Raw genomic sequence first — 23,930 nt, 5'->3', positions numbered from 1 at the left:
TTAGACAGCATTTTAGCTTCCTGCAATCACCTTGTTTGTGTGCAAATCGCCATCGGAATTCCTAGGGGACTAGGAGAGACAGAGAGACGAAAACAAAAACCAGCAATAATAGCAGTCATAATAACAGCAATAATAATAATTAGCCTGTGATATTGCTGCATTTTGTAGACAGCCTGGAGCTGGTAGGAAGGACGATGTGCCCTAGTGGCTACATTTCTCTCCGTTCAAAGGCAGACAACCGAGAATTAGAGCAGAAAACAAATAAAAACCCAAATCAACGGCAACCCAAGTCAATGGGAGAAGAGAAGGAATGTTTTGCGGACCGGGTATGTTTAAGCTGTAGGGAAGGAAACCAAAAACTGTGCAGTCCATCCTCATTGATCTGGAGGTCTCCAGCCCAGCGCGGGATCCTAGCTGTCAGTCTCCGTGGGGATATGTTTTTGCACGGGCGAGAGACGTCTGGATGCTGGGGTAAGATTTGCGTGCTCTTCCTGGAAGCGGCTGAATGTTTGTCCTCTCCCCGTGTTCGGTGGTGAATTAAGCAAAGAAGCCAACAACAAACACCCACCCTGTCCCTCCACAAAGCCCCGTGCACGGCTAGGGAAAAGTCCTTCGGGAGGCCTTTGTGGAGGATTTCCCAGGCCCCCCGCTCCCCCCCGAGCCCACCCACCCACCCGGCTCCCTCTCTCCCACGCTGTATGAGCAGTGGGACCACTGCTGCCGCGGGGACCTGGGAGAGAGAGGAGGAAGTCTGTCTGGGATGATGCTATATGGGACGAGGAGCCTGCTTCGAAAAGTAAGACTGCTTCTCCTAGCCTGGCTCCACCTTTCCCAGCGATGCTGTTTCCCAGCCCAGCATAGGTGGGAAGCAAAGAAGCCTCTTGGCAGGCAAGTGGGCCAGGAGACGCTGGGGTCAGCGCCCAGGATGCGGGCAGACTTGCAAATGGAGCTGCTGCTTGCTTGGCTTTGTGCTCTGTGTTGTGCTGGTTCGCCTCGCAAAGTTGGGTCGGGCTGCGTTGGAAATTTATCCCGAATTTTATTCCCGGCCATCTGTGCGTGGTCGCCTCCGAAATGATTTTACTCTTTCGTGAAATGGGGAGGAGGGTCTGTGTGGAAGCGGGGGAATGATGCGTTCCCTTGGAGAGGCTATGTAACCTGCCTGCTGTTGTGCGTGTGTGTATCCAGAGGGAAAAAATGCCAGCCGGGCGGTGTAACCTGCCAGTTTGAATTAATCCGAGCCGCGTCGTAATCGCCTCGATTCTGTATCCAGCAAAGTGCTTTAATTTATTCCTGAGCGTATAAATCGGCCTCTACAGTCGGCTTGGGTTAGGAATAATGGAAAAGCAGGGTGTTTTAAGGCACCCTGATTTTAGGTTTCGACATGCCTTCGGATAGGCATAAAAAATGTTAGATTTTAATACAAAGCGATCTTGCTCCGTCTCCAGCTAGTGGCTGGCTAAGGCTTAAATACGCCCGGTTTTGGAAAATGCAATCCCCATGCTGTCTGGGCACCCGAAGCGAAAACAAAAACGAAAGAGAAAGGAGGCGTGAGCCGCACACTGCGCCGGATCGGCCCCGGCTGGAGGTGCCAAGCCTCCACCGGCGCTCCCGGGGACCGGTGGCGGTGCCACCCGGAGAGGTGCCGGTGTCCTAACGGGGAAGGCAAGGAGCCGCTGCCCTGAGCCTGTGCTCAACCCGGCAAGGCCGAGAGCAGCCATGTTAGGCTTAGAGGGAGAGCTCTTTGGATGGGTGTCTTTGCGGGACATATCACAAACTAGGCGACGGGCAGCCCTCTCCGAGCTCTGTGCATCGCGTTGTGAATCGCCTCGCATGTTTTCAGCTCGTGTTAGACAAATACATCCCTGTAAAGGTTACCCACGTACAGGTACCTTCGTTACAATGCACTTCGGAAAGTCTATCAAAATATGAAGTTGGGGCTTTGAAGTCGTTGATTTGACAGCCCCGGCACAGTGATACTTCCTGTACCCGCCCCCGGGAACTATCCTGATGGAGAAACCTCTTTACCTCTGTGGGTTTCACGATATGGGAAAAGGGCTCTCCTATAAAGTTAGCGGTGTGGTACAGTAAAATCCGATGTGTTTCGTGCCGAGTTGGGCAAAATAAAATAAAAAAATAAAAAGCCTTTATAAATCACTGTTAACATTCAGTGTGCGTTAGCGAGAACATTATATCCTATAAAATTCAATTAAGCTGAGAATCCCGGTCGATTACCTTGACTCGAATTTCTGTACCGAGTGCGGCAGACCCTGGAGCTTGGCATCACAGGAACACCCTAACTACGACAAGCTTGTCTCGGCGTTGGGGCAGTTCGCTTTCTGTAGCATTCTGCCCTTAATGCAGAGGGCACGTCATATATCTAATAACCCACCTGTGTTGTTTGCATCCTGAGCTTGGAGGGAGAAGAATCCCGGTTTGTCAAAGGCAACGCGATTGGAGTTTTGTTTTTTTTTTTTTTTCCCTCTCTGAATATATTTCCTGGATTAACAAATCTAAGGTCAAGTTCAAGGCATCAGTTGTAGCGATACTTTTAAATGTAAGTCGACATGGGAATGTTTGGGCGGGCTTTTCTTTTTTTTTTTTTTTCTTTTTTTTTTTCTAATGTGTAAAGCGCCATTCCGGGTTACGGGTGAACTTGGGAACATCGCCCGAGATGTTGCCGGCCGCAGGCATAACCGCATTGTTTAATAACACCGCACTTTCAAGGAATCGCTGGGGATGTTCCCTACACCGCTCGGATTAATCCCACATAAAATACTGGCACATGAAAGGTGACTGGAACCTGCTTCCTGCCACCGACGCTAATGACCCAGTTCCCAGTGGGTCTGGGTGGGAAGCGGTGGGAAGTGGCTGGTTTTCGGTATCGGGAGGCGATAACCAGGGAAATTCGCTCTCGCACCCGTTTTAGAGCCCGCGGCTGGGTCCAGACACCCCTCTCCCGCACCCTGGCTTTGTCAGAAGTCTCCTGCACCTGTATCTGGGTACACGGGAAAAAAAGAAACGAATGAGTGCGCACTTTCACGTGTCGGGAAAACCTCGAAGAGCATTCATGTGCAGAAAAAGAGACATTTATGGCAGCATCGCCAGTCGGTCAATTTCTGAAATATTTGACCGTCTACGATAATAATTCCTTACGCCCTCTTTACTGCCAAATCTGCCTCTATTGTCTTCCAGCAGCAAGCTACGAGCAGTAAATACAAACTAAATTTTAGAAGGGCTTTAGCGAAGCAGAGCGGGGGGCACAGAGTGCTGGAGAGGCAGGGTTTTAGGACACTCAGCGTTATAAGAAACCCTCCGCGCTTGTAAAGATGCTGGGAGTGTGTTAGAACAACAAATCGTTTGGCTGCAAAAGGGCAAGAAAGTAGTGCTCGAGAAAGAGAAGTTATCTTGCTGGAATAAGCTTCCTGTCTTGAAAAACGCCCCCGTTATTTCTGCTTGTTGCAACTACAGGAGTCAGAGTCTGACTGCAGATGGAACGGTCCATCGTCGCAAAGGGATGCAAAATACCGTGGTTTATCTCCAGAGCAGGGTAGATTTTTTTCTTTCGGTCCGAAGCCATTTTATTCTAATGTTCAAACTAAACGGGAGGATTGGGAGGTTGAAAAAAAAAAAAAAAAAACAAAAAACAACACCCTCCTGAAACGTTTCCATCTCTGCGACTAAGAGGTGACGGAGTAAGGAAAGGGTTTCGGTAATTGATATTAAAAAACAATCTAAAATTTTCTACTCCCAGATGACCACAGCCTTTCGAGAGAAGTTCAAGTCTTTGAAATAATGCAATCTGATTAAATACAACAAAAAAAGTCAGAATAACCTTGCCTTGGATTCTGTTTAAATCTGCCCTTTCTTTTTACACGTATTCTGCAGTTTCCTAGCAAAATAACAACCATACTGCTTCAGGTTTGGGACAATACATAGCCTGTTCCGTATCACAGCACAAGGGTTCCCCCTTGCCGTTATCAAAAATCACTTCAAATTATGAGGTAAATTAATATTTAAAAAATCGTAGATAGCTATTGTTACACTTCCTTCTATTACGGTGCTGAAGGAAATTTAGATTTTTTTTTCTAGTAGATGGATTCGTATAGCTCCTTTCCATAACAGAAAAAATATATATATATATAAAAATTAAAAAGCGCACAGAAAAGAACAAATGCCGGTAAAGACCTTCTGAGCCCGAAATATTTTAAATCCAAACAATCACCGTGCGTTTCTGAAGCTGCATTCCTGGCAAATTTTGAGAAGAATTATCGCCTTATGGCCTTATTTTCATTGGAAAAAAAAAAAGGGGGAGGGGACGTGCCTTTCGTAGGCAGAAACGCTGTGAATTCCCTCGTATTACACTTTTTCTATAAGTCTTTGTACACTGTAATCATCCCGTAAGTTTACAAAACGCTGTCCTAATTCCTGAGATACTTTCCTGTGGTTGACCCGCAGCAATCCTCGCCGTGCCTACGCGAAGGGAGAGTAAGAGAGTTAAAGCAGTGGTCGGGCAATATTTTAATTAGCTCTTCTTGACACAAATTCCTTTTAGCACACGTTTCCCCTGTTAATTACAGGCACCCACCCTATAGGCAAGGTAAACGGTGGGCTGAAAATGTTTAAAACAAAACGCAGTACGAAAAAAAAAAAAAAAGACAACAATTTGGATACTATAGAACTTGACCTTTTGGAGAACAGTGGTAGTAAGTTAAACAGTTCCCTTTGCACGCGATCTGTATATATGAAAGCTGGGCTATCGAGGCGTCTAGCTCTGTTTATATTCCTCCAAAGAAGAGATGTAGCTTTTTCCTCGCTTTGTTTAGCTTAGCTAAATGGGTAAATGTGCTCACAGCCTCCCCACCTCTTGGCCACGTTCGCCCTGCTGCAGCGGAGCAAAATGTGCTGCAGCGGAGCTGCAAAATTCATAGCGTTTTTAGCCACGTTACCCTCTCTAATCCGTCCGAAATACTCGGGAAGGCGTAACGAATGCATTTTGCTTCTCAAAACGAAATGCCTCCCTTTGTTGATGTTGTTTTCACTGAGGTTAGGAAGGGGAAGGCTCGATTTTCCCCCCTTCCTCAACGCGGAAGTCCCAATTACTGTATTAAAAGAGCAATTCAACATTAGACCAAATAATCAACATTGATAATTGTGCTGAACACAGCAACTTAACAGCAGGCTCCCTGCAATTACCCACACATTCCGGGGCTTTAAGCGTACATTATCTCTGTTTCACTTAACAGCAAATAAAGCAGAGAACAGTCTGTGTGCATTGGGTGTCTACTCGCTCCCAGACGCTCTGCGCCTCCCGCAGCCTTCCCCATTACCGTCTCTGATTTTTGGGGTCCCCTCGCGCTGCAAGCAGGATTGAGCAAATATGCTGCTTGGGGTGGTTGTCCTTTTTTCCTTTTTTTTTTCCTTTTTTTTTTTTTCCTTTTTTTTTGGGGGGGGGGGGGGGGGACAGCCCGCGAGTAACACAAAAGCAGGCATCGGGGCTGCACGTGTGCAGGCTATGCAAGCACACATATGCCCACACACTCTCCCACACACGCCTGGTCTCGCAGGAGGGTGGCCGGGCTGCTGGTGCCTCCTCGCCCCTCTTGCCTTAATTTCCCTTTGTTTCACGGAGGCAGCCCCGACCTCTGGCACGGCCGAACCCCGCACGGCTCGGCAGCCCCGGCCGCAGGGATGTGCAGGAAAGAGCCGCATACAAACCTGTGCCAGCTTTTTGCTCCCCACTCCTAGCTCTAAAATTTATTTAGTGCGAGAGGGGGGCTGCAGTGAGTCCAAGTAGGTGGCGTCCTGCGATTAAGCGCCGGGCAGCTCTGTCATGTCTGCTCTGACACAAGCTGAAGTTGACTGCCAAAGTGCTATAAAACCGCAGGTCAGTCTAGAACTGTTTTCGGTTCTCCTAGACGCGCCGTGTTCAATTATAGCCTTAAAAGCCCTAATACAAGTGCAAGAATTTGTTTGCCATCACACAGAGGCGGGGCGAGGCTCTGCAATGGTGGCGCCTTTGTTATCTCAAAGTCACTGAAATCCTTATACATTCCTTTTTTGTTGGGGGGGGGGAACTGTGTGAGAGCAGGGTGTGAGGGGAGATTTCTTCGTGGACGGAGTCGGAGGTTGGGGGGACAGAGGAAAAATAAACAGCGCTCGGGTACCAAAAGAGGACTCCCACCCTCACCACCCCCCGACAAAAGCTGGGGGAGAAATGAGATGCGAGCAGAAGTATAGCGTTAAGGAAAAAGCCAACCAGAGATCTTGCACCCCCCAAGCCCAAGTTGTGTGGGGAGGGAGGGGGGAGAGAGAGAGAGAGAGGGAGGGAAAATCCCCAAACGCTTTTACAATCCCTAAACGACAATGCAGTCTTCTGCTGGCGGTTTTGACGACATGCAATCTCTTTCCATCCACTTTCTAGCAAATATGTCAAGCTTGAAGATTAATTCATTAATTTCAAGTTCAGCTCACAGACATGCAGCAAGCATGAGAAGTTCGTGCAGCAAACCAAAATAAAGAGTTCATTACGGGGATACGTCCAGAGCATTTGATTTGTGAATGGTAACCCTTGTAAAATAAGAAAAAGGCATATAAACATTAATGCTAATAAATTAGTTTACTCCACTACAAAGTAATTACTTGATAATATTGAATTTACAGCTTGAATTCAAATGTAATAGTTAACTATAATGTAGGGAAAATACATAATGAGAATATTTTTTCTGTGCACAACATGATTAGATTTGTTATTGAGTCAGTTACGATAAGCTAAGCAATAAATAAACAAATCGATGTTGACATTTAAATACCGAAGATCTCCAGAATTTACTATAGAACTTTCTCCGGATATATAAATACTTCCACAGCACTGCAGAGGAAGGGGGGGGGTGGAAATCCAAATATTATTTCCCTAGCATTTTAGTTTCCCTTCCATTAGCCTCCCAAGCCCAGGGGGGGGACGGATCTCGAAGCACGTCTAATTTCATAAGAGCACCGACTTCACAATAGCCTTTTGCCGTTCTGTTTTTCTATTTTGATTAAATCCAGCCGGAACCCAAATATTTCTTTTCTGAAACCGAGCATCAGACTAGCAAAAAAATATTTTTTTCCAACAGCCGAGGGATGTCCATGCCTGAAAAGGTGCTGTATTCTTTGGCGTATTTCTCTGTTTTCTTTGGCTCTGCTCATTCGGTGGGGTGTGCATTTTTATTGGCAGAGAAGTGCTTTTTAGTCTCTGCCCTGTACAATCCGCTTTCTATATCATCCCTTTCATGCAACAATAGTAAAAGTTTAACCACGTTTTTAAAATAGGTCTCCCTGGGTCTCAGCCTTCAGCGACGGTACGAGGCGAAAAGGAAAGCATCACGGTACGGCGAGTTTGTTCCTAGGGGTTAATAGTATGTCAAATCATTTTAACTAGGCTTCTGGCAATTAAACCCCGAATATTTGTCAAAGCGGGGCAGCCCAACATCCCCTGGTTTCCCAAGTATTTAGCAGCAGCGCGGAGGCGAAGAGATCAGCAAACACTTCTGAGCTCAGCGGTCTGCAGTTTAAAGGGCTTTCTGGCGTCGCACGCAGGCGAGCGACGGTTTGGGGGGGGCGAGGGAAGGGAACCTGCGATCGGGGAGTGAAATCTCGGGAGCTACCTCTAGTAAAGCTGGGATGAAGCCGCGCGGGGTATTTGAGGTTAATATGTAAGTAAGGGAAGGAAGACACTAAGCGCTTCGGAAGTGAACATGAATGCAAGCATGTAATCTATTCACCATGAAAATCAGTACAGACTTGACCCTGGCACATTCTTCCTAGTAACGTTTCCAGCAAAACCCTGCAGGGCGAGGGCTTTTTTTTTTTGCCTTTTTTTTTTTTTTCTCTTTTTCCCTTGGGTCGGTGGGAAGGCAGAGCGAACCGAGGCGAGCTAAAAAAAGAAAAAAAAAAAAAAAAAGCCACGGCCGCTCCTTGAGGAGCTTCCTGCTAGCCAGCAGCCTCCTCGAAGGGCTCGGCGCTGGATCCCTCCTGCTCGCTCCTTGCTTTTTCTTTTCTTTTTTTTCCAGCCCGGCGAGCAAACAAACAAACAGAGAGCTCTCACCTAGCCCTGCGGGGATGGCTAAGCCGCTCCGCCGGGGAACCGGGCGGCCGGGGGGGGTGCCGTGCCCTTCGGGGGGGCATCCCCCGGAGCGGGGGGCAATGCCCCGGAGGGGGGCTGCGTTACCCCGGGGCGGGGGGGGGAGCCCGGCGCCGTGCCGATCTGTTGCATCCCCCGAGCCGGCACCGAAGGGGCGAGGGCCCGGAGCCGCCGCTTGTCAATTTGGCGTGGCGTCACGTGACCGCACCTCCCTGCCGGGCTGGGGCGAGCTCTCCACGTCAGCCGACGTCTCCCAATTTTCCTCCTTCACGGATCCGCTTCAAAGGGGCAGCTGCGTTAGAGAATCATGTTAAGCTCAGCTAATGCGGAGAAGCCGAGGTAGCCCTAATGATGGATTTTGATGAGCGTGTTCCTTGTTCCTCTAACATGTATTTGCCAAGTTGTACTTACTACGTCTCGGGTCCTGATTTTTCCAGCCTCCCTTCTTTTTTGCCCCAGACCCCGTCTTCTCGCCCTATGACATACTCCTACTCTTCCAACCTGCCCCAGGTCCAACCTGTGAGAGAAGTTACCTTCAGGGAATATGCCATTGATCCCTCCAGTAAATGGCACCCCAGGAACAATCTGCCCCACTGCTACTCCGCAGAGGAGATCATGCACAGAGACTGCTTGCCTTCCACCACCACTGCTAGCATGGGCGAGATGTTCGGCAAAAACACAGCTAACGTCTACCACCCCAGCGCCAACGTCTCCTCCAATTTCTATAGCACGGTGGGCAGGAACGGGGTCCTGCCCCAGGCTTTCGACCAGTTTTTCGAGACGGCTTACGGCACCGCGGATAACCTGTCCTCAGCGGACTATTCGCTGGACAAGAGCGGCGACAAAGCGCCCGCGGCCGCCGGGGCGACGGCGGCAACTTCAAGTTCGGAGGGCGGCTGCGGCAGGGCGGCGGCGGCGGTGGCCGCGGAGAAGGAGAGGAGGAGGCGGCCGGAGAGCAGCAGCAGCCCCGAGTCATCTTCCGGCAACAATGAGGAGAAATCCGGCAGCTCCAGTACGTATAAAGGCAGCGCCCGAGCGCTTTAGGAAAGGGAGGTTGAAATCTAGCGCACCGCCGCTGTTAAATTTTTATATGCTGTTTTATAAGCATATAAGGTTTATGAAGGGCCTTTAGATTTCCCCCAACAAAACTTTGTTATAAAAGGCGAGATCACGTGTTTAGTGCTGAAATTGGCCGTGAAATACCCACCGGGCAATGGATGCCTTTAAAAAAAAAATTCTTTCTCCTTCCTCTTTTCTTTTTAATAAGAAGAAAGAGGGGCTCTGCGGTCAGCTCTCGAAAATATAATAACGGACGTTCGGTGCCTGTAAATGCGGCGAAAAGGGGGGATCCCGACTCCTTTGATATCGATGTAATCCAGTGATTTTATAAAAGCCATGTGTTGCACCAGGAGTCTAGTTAGGAGCCGAATTCAAAGCCATCGCCGTTTTAACGATTGCGCTAGAATAGCGTTTAACAGATAAAGTAGCCGCCTGAACTGTAGCAATATATTAAAAGAAACAAATTAACCTAAAGCTGGCCTTTTTGTCTAAAGGAAGCCATTTTACTAAGGCGCTGTGGCAATTACGTGTTGCCTTCTGTCCAACAGTTTGTTACTTACAATTGTTATTCAATCTGTCAAAGTCTGATTTTTTTATGTGGGCTTTTTAAAAGGCAAAGCTAGTATACGGCTGGGGGAAAAAAATACCTCCACAATGAACTGTACCAGAAAAGGAAGTTTTTAAAGGGATAGCGGCTGCGTTTCATGTAAAGAGCTCCTGAACCCTGAAACCTTTTATATTCCGCTTAATGAACTTAAAAACCGTGCTGGCTAATCGCGAGGAGAAGACCTCGGCAGAGCCGAGACCGTGCTTCGCAGCGGCGGGCTGGGGGAGCAGGCGGCGCTCAGCTGCAGCCCCGGGCTCCGGGGCTGTGTCTGGGCTGGGGCCGGGCGGCAGGGCTCGGGCTCCGAGCGAGGGACAGCGGGGAGCCGGCAGGGCTGGCGGCGGGGTGCCGGTGCCCCCGGGCCGCTGCTGGAGGCAGCCAGGTGGAGGCTTCTCCGGGGAGCCTCAGTGCGCCTGGCGCCCGCCGAGGCCGCCTACAAAGGCTCGCTCCCGGCTCTGCCGAGCCGCGGCCGCCGTCCCCACGACCCTTTTGCCCCTTCCTCCCTCCGAGCGAGGCCGCAGCCCCGCTTCCCGGCGGGGGTCGCGCCCTGCCCGGTGCCGGGGGCCGCGGCGCTGCGGGAGCCGGCGAGTCCCGGAGGGTCCCGGGGGGTCCCGGGCCCGGGACCCCCGCAGCCGCCGAGGGGCAAAACGCGTCTTTTCCATATGAATGTGTTTTGCCCCGGTGTCCCGGTCCCCCCACCCCTTCCCGGCCCTCCTCGGCCCCCACCGGCGGCAGCGCCGAGTGACAAACCCTTCTGCCTTTTCTCGCTCCACAGGTGGACAACGTACCCGTAAAAAGAGATGCCCATACACCAAATACCAGATTAGAGAGTTAGAAAGGGAATTCTTCTTCAGTGTCTACATAAACAAAGAGAAACGCCTGCAGCTCTCCCGAATGCTCAATCTGACCGACCGCCAAGTAAAAATATGGTTTCAAAACAGAAGAATGAAAGAAAAAAAAATTAACAGGGACCGATTACAATATTACTCAGCTAATCCACTACTTTAAAACTCATAGGGTTTTTCAAGACGAGATTAAATTCCGATTTCGCCCTTGACAAGGTCAAGCCACGGGGTTACACGGAGGAAGGAGGTGTGTATCTGACGGGACTAGAAGAATCCGAGGTTTTACATACATGTAAATCCGCTCTGGGACTTCCACGACGATTTCTTTTTTTATATATATATAGATATATTTACTTATCAACTGGAATCGGTTTGATTTTGACACACATGGCATCCATTTCTAAAGTGCACGTCACCTCTGAGCGCCAAGCCCATACCTCTTACCTTCCCAGGCACCGCGCCCCATCCTGCTCCCGATTTCAGCAGCCGCGGGCGGGGACGGCACCTCCGGCCCCCCACCCCAAACCCGCTGTGCCCAACATGTGCGGGGACACCGCCGGGCCCTGCTCCCACAACCAGGACCGCTGCAGGAGGCAAACTTTCCGAAATAATCTCCTGCCCTTCCTGGCGGCGATTTTCTATCTCGCAGGCAGCGCTCCACCATCGCCCATGGGGTTGAGATGGGAATTGGAGGGGAGGAAGAGAAAATTAAGGGGGGATGACATGCCTACACCTTCACGAGGCCAACCACGAGCAGTTGTAATATGGATGTAGTGATGGGTATAATAGTGTTTCCTTTGGAGGGGGGTGGGAGCAAGGGGGGAGGGGGAAGAAAGAAGAAAACTAAGTGAAAGACTTAATTATTTACTAAAAAAAAAAAAAAAGAAAGAAAAATCAGGTATAAATTTGCCATATATCGTAAAGAAACAATCACTGAAAAAAAAAAAGCGCAAAGATTTAGCAAATTTTAACTAGCTCTCGTTTTATTTATGACAACTGACCACACGTTGCCATGTTTCTGGAGACAAATCATATTTAAATGCTAAAAATAAAGTCACACGGCAAAAAAGTGTGAATTTCAGCGTTTTAGAAGAAAAAAATACATAAAGGAAACTAACCTTCTGGCTTCTGGCTCACAAACTTTCTTCAGGAAATACCTGTGGAGAACGACAGTTTAGCAAATACCACACAACACTTAATTGAAACTTGGAGTTGTGCAATGCACACACATTGGATCATTAAAATAACTCAATCGCCTGTTCTTTTAAAGGTGGCTAGTGAGGAGTTTAATCAGAAGCCAAACAATGTAAATATGGTAATTTTGTTGTTGTCTACTTTAAATGTCACGAGCTCGACTTTGTCGCCCAGTCGACATATGCAAAGAATGAAGAGTTGTTTGGAGTTATTTTAAATATCTATAAATATATATATTTCCCTGCAGGAACCAAAGCGTGAAAAAAAATGCAATTTAAAAGAAGAAAAAGAAAAAAAAGGAAAATATTTAAAATTCTATATCAGTTTACAAAGGATACGGTGTTCTATCGTTAAGGTAATTTGCTGTTGAGAATATCTGAATGTATATTTCATACAGGAACGGTGTTTTACAAGGCTTGTAAATAATAAAAAAAGAACCCATGACCTATTTTGTTCGAATGCTTTTTTTTTTTTTCCTGATTTTTTTCCTTTGGGGCTCGAGGGTGTGGGATTTCTTTACATGTGCAACAAAGTGGTGATAAGAATGTTTTTTGATTAATAAATTTACTGAATGGATGTAATTTCTTTGACACGGTTCACAAAATGCAGTATCTTTATATGACATCACTGTTTTCAATATGTATCGACTATATGTATATACAGTTTTCTTTTAATATGCGGAAGTACTTGGTTGCATGTATACAGTGGAACAGCGCACAAGGAAAATAAAAAAAATGGAAACTTTATATTTTTCATTCTGGTGTTACGTTACTGCAACGTTATTTTGCCTGATGGAGCTTTGGGACCCGAAACTCCTCCTGACCTTGGTCAGTCATTCCGGGAGAAACGCTTATCCTTTTGTGAACCCTCGCTGCTAAATCTTCTGCCCTGGCGTAAACAAGGGAACCTGGGCTTGCTTGTTCGAGCACCGTGCCGGCGGGGCTCAGGAATGGAAAAAGAAGCATGGTCACAGCTGGCTACGTGCTAGGCCCTTCCCTTGTCCTGCCAGTGCCGGTAGAGCAAGGTCTTGTGTGGAGGGCTTGCTGTGACATTGTTGTTTGCTCCCCAGCACCCTCAGCCAGGAGGGCTGCTCTGGAAGTAGTCGCGGTGTCGGGAGCGCTTGGGGCATATTTCATGCGCCCAGCACCAAAGGGAAGGTCCGGGGCAGCCGATGGAAGTGCTGAGGAGCGTGAGAGCCCTAAGAAAACTGTTGTCTTTGAAAAAAAAATTCCGCATGGCAGTGTGGTGGAAATGGCCTGTTTGAAATTGTCCTTGATCTCCAAGGCAAGGAGGGGGTGGGCTGAGGCGGGCGGGAGGAGGGAGAAAGTTAGGAGGGGGGGAAAACCAAAGGAAAAGAATAGCTGAGATGGGAATGTGTTTGGGGAAGAGTGCTAGGATCTTTAATGTTGACCCTATTCCTAATAGCGAGAAGAAAGTACATTCCGTTTTCGCATTGTTTACTGGCTTTGAACTTCTGTATTGCTTGGACATCACCCATAACCTTGAGGTGAAGGACTTACTGACTTGGGGCCTCTGCTGACAACCGCCACCGAGCCAGGCGACGTCCCGTCGAAGGAAACGTTAGGAGAGCGAGGGGGGGAAAGAGGACTTTGTTTGTTTGTTTGTTTGTTTGTCCAGCGTGCTGGGGGGGAAGGCGAGCTCAAAGGCAATGGATGGACGGACGGACGTGGACAGGCGGCGGGAGAGAGACAGAGGGACGGATGGAGAGCCGAAGGGCAATGAAAGTTTAGCTAGAGAGCTTCCTTCCCCGGTTAAAAATTAACTGGCATTCATGGCCAATCCCAGAGACAGTTAAACCATGGAGTTTCTCTGCTCGGGGTTTGATTTCCTAGCCCAATAAAATCGCATCCTCTGTGCCGCTGTGACAATGCGGCCATAAAAAGTGTCCGTGACTTGTACGCTCGCACAGGCGGAATGCCCCGCTATAAAGGCCGGCGGTTCGGCGGCTGTTCCTGCTCCTGCGGATCAGAGGGAGGCGAGGGGAGGTGAGCGGCCGCTGCCCGGCGCCCCGCGCCGCCACCCGACGGCTTGCAGCCGGGGCCGCCCGCGGCGGCGGCGGCGGCGGCGGCGTCGGGGCCGCTTTGCCACAAGATGGCGATCTTCAGATCAATGTCAAAGCCGCCCGGGGCGAGGGGAGCAGTCCTGCGAAATCTTGGCCTTTGTTCACTTTGCAGCCGCACGTTCAATTCTTTGCACTTTCCGGGCTCCGCGTTGCGAAAGTCAAGGGGAGGAAGAGGTGGAGAGGTAGATCCGCTGGGCTGTGGGTTGGGAAATGCACGAAGGTAAGTGCTCGCCGGGTGCCCTGTGAGGCGTGTGCGGTTGTCACCGGGGTGTCACCAGGGTGCCGGGGTGGCCCCTGCCCCGACCTGGCTTCGTCAGGCACCTTGGAGGAGAACCGCGGGCAGAGGGAGCGAGGCAAAAAAAAAAAAAAAAAAAAAGTCGGGCTTAAACCCGGGCAATAATATTTCAGGGACTTTCGAAGTCGCAGCTGACCTTTTTCTGTCTCTTCATAAAGTTTTGGCCAGCGGCGTGGAAAATCCAGGGGATCTGGAAATATTTTTCAGAGAAACTTGTAGATTTCTTCCAGTTATAAAAAATTGTAGCGCTGGAAATATTATGAAACTTGACATTTATGTGTGGAACAGTAGGTGTCTTCAATCAACTAGATCTATGGCAAGCCAGACTGCAAATGACAGACAATTCTGACGATCTTATTGGACTTGAACTGTAGTTTGGTTAGGGTCCTTTGGTAACTTAAAAGGATAGCCTGCTACCTCGCAGCTGGACACAGCCTGTGGTAAACAAGTTTTGACACATTTGTGCTAAAAACTACGCATGCGGTTGCACGTTAAGTCAATGCTCCTGCAGGACCAGATTTGGGTACCTATCTATCCATCTATCCATCCGAACTAGACCATGTGCTGTAAACAAACAACAGTCACACATTCTCATGTACTCAGGGTTGCTCGGGGTTGTAGCTTTGAAACTCTATCCTCGCTACGAGTATCCCTAACTCCAGGTTACTTTTCTCGCCCATAAAAGTTTCACATGTTTTTGTTATGTCTCCATTTGAGAAGGGGGAAGGAGGAAAGGTGGTATTGTATGGAGATACTGGTTTGGCTACATATTTTAATCCGCTTGTTTCCTATGAGAGGGTATGCCATATTTAATTATCCGAGGGAAAAAAAAAAATTGCCCTTGCTCTCAAAGGAGTCTTCGTATGTAAACTAATGCAACTCGCCTGCAGTATTCTTAAGACAGCGCCCTTTAAAATTGTGCTCCTGGGGAACTGTTGCAAGCGTAGTTAAAAGCACATGTTCAGTCGGCAGAGAGCATTTTTCAGATGATTATCGGAACCTATCGATTTCATCAAAGATGCTCCATTAAAAGCTCGGGCACGCTGATCTCTTTTGACCTCCCCTCGGAAACGCCAGGACGTAAGAAGTCACATCTCGAGAAGGAGCAGGGCAATTGCCGAGGGTCCCTTTGCAACATTTCATTTTACGCCAGTCGAGTTAAACTCAGCATATTTGATCAAATATTTATTTTTCCCCTTGTTGTTTCCCTGCCCCATTCAATACTCCACTGAATAAATCAAAGGGACCCCAGCAGCAGTTAAAGCGCCCTCTGGTTACGAATTGTTTACTGACGGCCGCGGTCATTGGATAATATTTTAAAAAAACAAGCTTGTTTCTTACAATAACTGTTTATTATTTCACATGATTTGGGTTTGCATGTTTTGGAGGGAAGAGGCGAGGCCAACTCAGTGTCTACACTGTGTTTAATTAATCGTGTACTCAACTTCAGTTCACATACCACATCCAAACCCCTGGGAGGCTTTTTCATAAGCTCTTTGGGTTTGTGTTTTTTTTTTTTTTTTTTTTTTTTTTTTTGTCACAATCTTTTCATTAAATGCTCTGAAATCGAAACTTCAAGCCAACGTGTGTGTCTGAGAGCCAAGCTATACCGCAACCAAAAAATATATTTGTACATGCATCCAGATCTTAAAGAAAAAAGGGCTACAAAAAGGGGAGAGAGGATACAGTTTCAAACGCTTAATACAGCTGCGCGGCCCATCTCTCTCGATAAAAAGGGTGCACTTAAAAGACAGATTTGTATATTTAAGATTTTACCGATAGAGATATAACCCGATACCGCTGTTGCTTCTGCATGGTGTTTGGGGCTCTCCAGACAATAGAAAGCACCGTTCTCCTTACCAGTGCCGGAGGAATGGCGAGGAGATAAAACCTTCATGAATTGGTCGGGGTGTATTTTGTTCTGCCTCATACTAGAATTCGGAGCTCGTCAAAATTACTTGCAAAATATGTTCCTAATCCAAATGAGTAAACTGATACACATACACTCTGAAATATAGTTAGGAGAACAAGCCTTCGGATGGCTGGAATAAAATTAAATCTCAGCCTAATTTTTAACAGGATAATCCGCCACAACAAGCCAATTCCCCCACACCCCCCCAGCGTGAAAGAATTTCTAGTAAAGATAAAATTAGCGGGGCCGTCATTTGTCACCTAACTTGGCACGGACGCAGTTCCTAAACCTCCTGTTTGAAATCCGCCTTCTTTGGAGCAAATCCAGAAAAAGAAAAAAAAATGAAAGGAAGAAAAGAAGGAATCTGGCACACATGCACGTTCCTGACAACTGACAGTTCCAATATTAAATAACTATACCCTGATTGCATTAATTTTTCGAGATGTATAAAATGTAATCTGCAGCTATATTCTCAGATAGGCGGCGCATGCACTCCTGCAACAAACTGCAAGGCCATTTACATTTTCGCAAATTGCAGTTTGCCCCTGTCTACAAATAAAAGCATATTTTAATTAGCTTACAAAATGGGTCTCTGGATTAACAGTGCTGATCTTTTGGTGTATACAGGCTAATAATAAAAATATAAATCACAGTTTAACATGATGCGTTTTGAAATTTCCAGTCAGAGTTTGCTTAGGCTGAGCTGTCCGTTTTTATTTATTCCCTTTTTGTTTTTAATTTTAGTCCAACCAATAAAACGGCTTAACGACGCTATTAATGCATCTATTATATTTTCCTTAGATCAATAAAGTTTTATTTTGATAGTGTTGTCTATGTACGCCGCGAATTTAGATTCTGCGCGAAATCACCTACTCGCTGCTTTTGATATTTATCAGAATTTTATTTGCTCGGTTTTATAGACCCTGGGATAGCTTTCCTTACGGGAGCAGAATTAAAAAGAAAGCATTTCTCGTCCCCTGGCGTCCACAATATTCTTTAAAATTTCTTTTAAATGGGGGTTAAGCTCCAAGGGACACATTGTTAAGCGTTGGAAATGCGGTAGCAACACCCAATGCATGCCAAATTAGTTCAGTTTAGGCAGAATTGACCATTATCTTTTATAGTTAAGAATCAAGTGAACGTTATTAGTTTTACTCCACTGGCTTTGATGATGCTGGTTACTATTTGCCTTGGCCTTGTTAGCGATTAAAGAAAGCGGGGAGAATGCAACGGCGATCGGAGTTCATGATCCAGGCGGAGTGCCTTGACCATCAAGCCGGCACCGGGCGTTATTATAAGCACAACGACCGGCGGCTCCTGCCGGTCCTCTGCGTTCCCGACCGAGGGCTGAACCCCAGCCCCTGCATCGCCAGACCTTTGGCTACGAAACCTGCGGGGGCCTGGCCGGGGGGCAATGGGAAAGTTAAGCTAAAACCTGGTTCTCTTCGTCCGAGCTGTTCCCGGCCTCTGCGCCTTTTGTCTGATTTTGCCTGCATTCGCCTTCCGAGGGAGAGAAGCAGCCAGCTCGTGTTTGTTGCGATGCATTTTGAGTCCTTTTTATTCAGGCTGACGAGGATCGTAACGTGCTTTTATAGGCCTTTCCCCCCTTTAATCCAAATTTTAAAAGGGAGCTGCTTATTTTAAAAACAGCTTTGGAAGGATTTCAAGTGTTACTCCTCGATTCCGTATGGCTTTTGGGTTTGCAATCCATTTCTATTTAATTTGGCAAATGCAAAATAAACATACCGCAAGAGCGGACTTCCCCGGAGTAATTTTTATACCTGACTCGTGTAGAGAAATGTATTGGGAACGAGGAGTCGGGGCTCACGTTTCATTTTATTTAGATCTGCATTTATAACGCTAAGCCTATTGATAATGGCCTTCCTGTATACTGGCCAATAAAACGGTCCCTTATATGGTATTAATTTTGTTAGCAGCGATACGGCCCTCATAGGAATCTGATAAGGGTTTGTCCATCACACATTAACACATCGTGGGCTTAGCCGGCTTTGGGAAACACAAACAGTATTCCAGGAGCAAATGCGGGGAAAAACTCGGAGGGTTTCTATAGGCTGTCGGGCCGGCTCCTATCACCCCATCCTACAGCGCTCAGAAAGGAGCGGTGCCTTGGTGCTCACTCGAGAAGGCTGGAAAAATAAGACGCCTTTCCATCAAGGTTTTATGGGTCCTGCAAAGTTGTAACAACCTCTCCCTGCCCCAGCTGACGAAGGACGGAGCCCCGGGAGGGCCCCAGCAGCTTAACTCGCCTACGGAAACCAACAGGCACGTCCCGCTGCCTCCTGCACGGAGCGACTCGTCCGAGCCAATGTCAAAATGTGGCAAACAAGATTTTCGCCCCCGGCAAGGCAAAGGCTCGCGGGGGCGACCACGTGAGGCGTGACAGAGCCGCGGGGCGGAGGGCAGAGCCTGCCCCGGGCCGCCTGCGGGGCGCTGCGAAAGCCAAGGGTAGGGGCCGGGGGCTGGGGACCGGGGACCGAGCGACCGGGGGCCGGGGGACCGAGGGGCCGGGGGACCGGGGGCCCGAGGGGCTGGGGACCGCCGAGCCATGAGCCGGGGGCCGGTGCCCGGGCCCGGTGGCTCCGTCCGGGGCAGCGCTGAGGCCCCGCCGGTACCGGCGCTGCCCCCGCTCGCCCAGGCGGCCGGGAGCTGGGAGCCGGCCGCCTCCGCTTCCCCGGGCTGCCGAGGGGGAGAGGAGAGAGGCCAGCTCCTCAGGGGTGGGCAGTGAGCGCTGGAAAAGCCCTGAGAGCCGCAGGCTCCGCTTAGGCTGAAGAAGGCTTAATTCCTCGGGGCAGGCTGATAGGCGACTTCCAAATGGCATAAGCGAGAGATGATGGAAGTGAAAGCAAGCGATCATTAAGCGATTCATTAGAAAATCTATCTGTCTCTCTGTCTGCGTGCTTGTCTGTCTGCTATCTGTCTGCTCCCTCCGCCACAATTACATATTGGCTGGACAGAGCTGTCTAGTATCTCAGGATTCATCTACTTATCCTTCTTTCTATTATTTAGTACGGTGCTTGTGACAGAGACGGTGCTTTTGAAGAGGCGAAAAGTGAATGACCCAAATGGAGGGAGGGAGGGAGGGAGGAATCAAAACGACGGCCCAAATATAAACACGTCAATAAACAGGGTGCGCAGCATCATGCGAGGATCCATTTGAACTGCTCGCGTCTGGATTCTTTCTGTGGCGTATGTCTGGCTTTAGATTTTAAATGGCAATCAGACCTCGGGAAGAATCCAGCGTTAACTACAGCATTAGAAGCTGCAACCGCACAATTAATCCTCCCAGAGTGGCATTGCTCCCTCTGAGATCCCCGAGCGCAGCAGTGAGCGTTTTATCTCTAGGAAATTTAAGCCCAGCCTGGAGTCGTGGTGGTGATGCTGGGCTGGAAGCAGCCCCTTCCCCAGCACTTTAACACAAGAGACACCAGGCCCCTTTACGGTTCCCAATGATCCGTGATAAACAATAACACGTCTTTTATTCCTTAAAAAACGAGACAATCAAATAAAACGAGCGGAGCCCGGCCATAAAACCCGCGGCTTTATTAATTTCGCGACACACGCGGGCTGCGCGGGGAGGTGAGCGCGCATCGCTTCCGGCAAGCCCAACCGCGGGGAGAGGAGCGCTAATAAAAACTTCATCTGGATGCAGCCTCAGCCTAGGTACAATAAACATCGGGGCGGCCGGGGCTGTTTTATCGCTGTGCGGGCCATAGCAGGGGAGCACGGCTCGGGGTGGGTGCCCCCCAGCCCCACTCCTGCCCCTTCCCCGGCGCGCAGCTCCCGCACGGGCGCAGGCGCTCGCACATGTGCGCCGCGCGTGCGGGTGGAAATCCATCTCCCGCATTAATATACATCCATATCCCAAATTCAGAGGTCGACCTGAGAGCAGCTCGGTGCATACGAAACCAGACGGGGAGGGGTTGCTGGGGAGGCCTGGGCTTCCATTGGCTGCAAGCGTCCGCCGTGGTGCGGGGGTATCTCTAATCATATTCAGCATGTTTTGCACAAGAAATGTCAGCCAGAAAGGGCTATCTGCTCCCTTCGCCAAATTATTCCACAACAATGTCATGCTCAGAGAGCCCGGCCGCAAACTCTTTTTTGGTAGACTCCTTGATCAGCTCGGGCAGAGGGGAAGCGGCGGGAGCAGGAGGCGGAGGCGGAGGCGGAGGCGGCTACTATCCCAACAGTGGGATCTACCTGCCACAAGCGTCCGATCTGTCCTACGGGCTGCAAAGCTGCGGACTTTTCCCCGTTTTGAGCAAACGCAATGAAGGTACTTCTCAAAGCATGGTCCCCACCTCGCACCCCTACGTGTCAGGGATGGAAGTGTGGCTAGACCCCCCCCGGTCCTGTCGCATGGAAGAGCCGGAGAGCCAGCAGGCCACCTCGTGCTCCTTCGCTCAAAACATTAAGGAGGAGAGCTCCTACTGCCTCTATGACTCAGAGAAATGCCCCAAAGGCTCGGCCGCCACTGACCTCGCTCCCTTCCCGAGGCTGAGCGCCGAGGTCAGCCCAGCCAGCAACGGCACCGGGGTACCCGTCCCGGGCTATTTCCGCCTCTCCCAGGCTTATGGCACCTCCAAGAGCTACGGCGCGGGGCCTCCCGGGGCTGCCCCCTTCCCTCCGCAGCCCCCCGGCCGCTTCCAGACGCCTCCATCTCTGCCTCCCGTCCCGGACGCGGGGAGGAAGGAGGACGAGGAGCGCTCCCCCAGCCCCTTGGCGTGCGGCTCCCAGCGGGAGGACGAGACCCAGGCTTCGTCTTCCACCGCCGAGGAGCTCTCCCCAGCCCCGTCGGAGAGCAGCAAAGCCTCTCCCGAGAAAGAGCCCGTAGGTAAGCAAATAACGGTGACGGTGGCGGTGAGGCTTAAGGAATGGTAGCGGTGGTAATGAGAAAGGAAAAGCGGCCGAGGAGCGTGGCAATGCGAAAGGAGGATACCAGCAGCCCTGCGGGGCTGCCAAGAAGCGCTGCTCACACTGACCTTGTGAACTTTGTAATATTCGGGCATGGGGTTGCCGTAAAAATTAATGTCCGTCCTATAGTTTAAAACCCTTAGAGCCTCTGCTCTGGGCAACTTTAGCCTGCATGCGGCTTAAACGTATAGCAAGCGAGATCAGTCTTTCCCCTGCGATGCGAAGGTGCCTACCAGATAACAGAGATGTTTGTAAAGCATCCAAAATAAGCAATAGGCAGTGCCAATAAATAAACCTATTAACGCGGTAAGTTATATTTTACGATCCAGAATGCTTTTCGGAATAACAGCCGCGCTGAAATGTGCCATCTATGAACTGCTATCAAATTAGACTGATGAATGCACCGCGAATATCCTTCAGCGTCTACACTAGATAACAGGCTTGTTATTTATTCATTTGCTTATTTATTTCCCTTTCTGGTCCCCATGGCAAAAAAATAACTCCCTTTCCCTGGGCTGCAGGCTTTTCAGGCGCTTCCCTCTGGCTGCATTTCAGACGCCCTGTTATTCCTTCAGGCGCCCCGTTGGAAAATAATAGGATTAAAACAAAAAGCAAGCAAAAAAAAACCCCAAACTCCTAGAGAGTCGCCCTCACAACAACGAACCACTCCGAGCCACCGAGGGATCGGTTTTATCTCTTTCCCAGCCGCTTCCAGCGATAGGAATAAACACCCTGCAACGGGTGATTTTTTTTTCTCTTTTATTTTTATTGTATTTTTCTCCCAGACCTTTGGAGAAGAGAGGGCCATGGCGAAGCTTCCTGAGACGGCAGGGGTAGGACACAGGGAGGCTCCTGCTCTGCAGCTCACCTTGTTTTCAGCCTCCAGAGCACATTTACAAAGTTCAGAGCAGGGTTTTTTGTTTGTTTCTTTGTTTGTTTTTTGAGGGGAAACAGGTGTCTCGGGGGGGGGGGGGGTGTAAAAAAAGACCCCAGGCCATCCAGTAAGTCGCCTTCCAGCAGCAGTGGGGTCGGAGCGGTTAAAAGCCTATTTTGGGGGTTTGGAGACGAGCTGCCCAGCGGGCCGCACTCCCCGCCGAGCATCCCAGCAGAGGCAAGGCTGTTCCCGGCCAGCTCCAGGGCCTTTAGGAAACCGCTTTGAAGCTCTCGGAAGCGAGGTCCCCCCCCCGAGGCTCCCCACATCTCAGCTCTGCCCTGGGGCCGCAGCTGCAGGAGCGAGCCCCTGTGCGCACACCCGCACACACACACGCACACTTTTCCCCCCCTCCCTCCCCAGCTCATCGCCTCCTACCCGCTGGTAACGTCCCTCTTTTACTTTCTCAAAACTAGGCAATTCAAAAGGAGAAAATGCAGCAAACTGGCTAACCGCAAAAAGTGGTCGAAAGAAACGGTGCCCCTATACCAAGCATCAAACTCTCGAGCTGGAAAAGGAGTTTCTGTTCAATATGTACCTGACTCGTGAGCGTCGCCTAGAGATCAGCCGCACAGTCCACCTCACAGACAGACAAGTTAAAATCTGGTTTCAGAACCGCAGAATGAAACTGAAGAAAATGAACAGAGAGAATAGGATTCGGGAGCTCACAGCCAACTTTAATTTCTCTTGATGAACCTATAAACACATCTTTATGGTTTAAAGAGCCAGTATCATTTTCCTAGGCTGTAGTCATCTGCACCTGTATGGATTAACGATTTTAGACGTTCTCAATATGTCCTTAACCTCTTAATAGCTACTTTGGGGTGACGGGGGGGCGGAAGAAAGCCATGCTAATGCACAAAATGCCATGTGTGAACCTCCCTGGTTCCTGCAGGCTTCCCCGGGCCCGAATTCTTCTTTCAAGCTTTGAAACCCAGAAATATGATTTCAGGAGCTGCAAATATCTTTCCCCTTCATATCTCTCCGAAAAGTAAACGAGCTCGGTTAAAGGCGCATTCTTTTAAATTATAGGAGGTGTAACTTGGACTGTTCAGAATGAATAATTTAAGCCTTGCCATATTTCTATATATTGGGAGCTCAGCTTTTTCCCCCTCTGTTTTCCTTTCCTTTTCTCCCCCCTCCCCCCTTTTTCCTTCGAGAAGCAGGACTTACAATAATGAAATGCAGGCATCCTTCAAAAGGGCTTCATGGGAACTGGCGTTAAGAGTGATTTTTTCCCCCTTTACCTTGAAAGTCAACATTACAGCTTTAAAATTGGCCAGGAAAATGAAATCTCTTCTCTTTAAAGGTATAAAAGAGTTCGTGTTGCTCATGGACTAAATTATGACACTTACCTCTGAATTTCTCTCTCTCTTTCTGGTTGTAGATATTTACTTAATGTAGTTTTGCTTAAATATGTGGAATTAGTGATTTTTTTTTGTCTATAAATAACGTTACCGTTGGTAACACAAGACAAGCACACAACAATTGCCCCTTGAGAAAAAAATAGTCACTTTTTCCTCACTAATTTCACTGAAAAGTGTATATCCTGAACATCAGAAGGACTTTCTGAGCCAGAGTCTAAGATAGCAAGGGAGAATATGTTCGTCTTCCTTTATACTGTGAAGTTACATGCATCAAAGGGTCAAGCATATAGGTGAAAAAAATTAAAAAGATTTAAAAAAAAGAAAGAAGGGGAAAAACTATAATTACAGATATGTATAAATGTCTATTATTATTAAAATGCCGATACTGTTTTAAGCAAATGCATTCTATCGTTATTATAAATGTTAGTTCTAGCTATATCTAGTTCTTACCTTAAATCGGAATAAATTAATATTGTAATGCTGCTGTGCGTGAAAAAGGCGATGTTTATGTTCTCATAGAAGAATAAAAAAAGTGGAATGAATCCTTTTAATTTTACCTCTTTTTGTGACTGTTTATCCTCAGGTT

General features: G+C 48.8%; 2 protein-coding genes across 4 annotated transcripts; both read left to right on the top strand.

Annotated features, from left to right (window-relative positions):
- The first annotated feature begins 346 nt into the window (after positions 1 to 346).
- HOXA11 (homeobox A11) lies at positions 347 to 16,888 on the top strand. Of its 2 annotated transcripts, XM_080580992.1 has the most exons (3): positions 347 to 471; positions 8,582 to 9,134; positions 10,561 to 16,888. In XM_080580992.1, the coding sequence occupies exons 2-3, from the start codon at positions 8,600 to 8,602 to the stop codon at positions 10,791 to 10,793; spliced, it is 768 nt and encodes a 255-aa protein (XP_080437118.1). In that variant the 5' UTR covers positions 347 to 471; positions 8,582 to 8,599; the 3' UTR covers positions 10,794 to 16,888. The 2 variants fall into 2 exon arrangements, with proteins under 2 accessions (XP_080437118.1, XP_080437117.1); XM_080580991.1 differs by lacking the exon at positions 347 to 471 and having other exon boundaries at positions 8,406 to 9,134.
- HOXA10 (homeobox A10) lies at positions 13,756 to 23,886 on the top strand. Of its 2 annotated transcripts, XM_080580990.1 has the most exons (4): positions 13,756 to 13,830; positions 14,020 to 14,127; positions 14,316 to 20,966; positions 22,394 to 23,886. In XM_080580990.1, exons 3-4 carry the CDS (start codon positions 20,147 to 20,149, stop codon positions 22,666 to 22,668), a joined length of 1,095 nt encoding a protein of 364 aa, XP_080437116.1. In that variant the 5' UTR covers positions 13,756 to 13,830; positions 14,020 to 14,127; positions 14,316 to 20,146; the 3' UTR covers positions 22,669 to 23,886. The 2 variants fall into 2 exon arrangements, with proteins under 2 accessions (XP_080437116.1, XP_080437115.1); XM_080580989.1 differs by having other exon boundaries at positions 13,758 to 13,830; positions 14,020 to 20,966.
- The last annotated feature ends 44 nt before the right edge of the window (positions 23,887 to 23,930 follow it).

The sequence above is a fragment of the Anser brachyrhynchus genome (assembly GCF_964034855.1).
Source record: "Anser brachyrhynchus genome assembly, chromosome: 2".
NCBI classification, from domain to species: domain Eukaryota; kingdom Metazoa; phylum Chordata; class Aves; order Anseriformes; family Anatidae; genus Anser; species Anser brachyrhynchus.
This window is presented reverse-complemented; position numbering and strand designations above follow the sequence as displayed.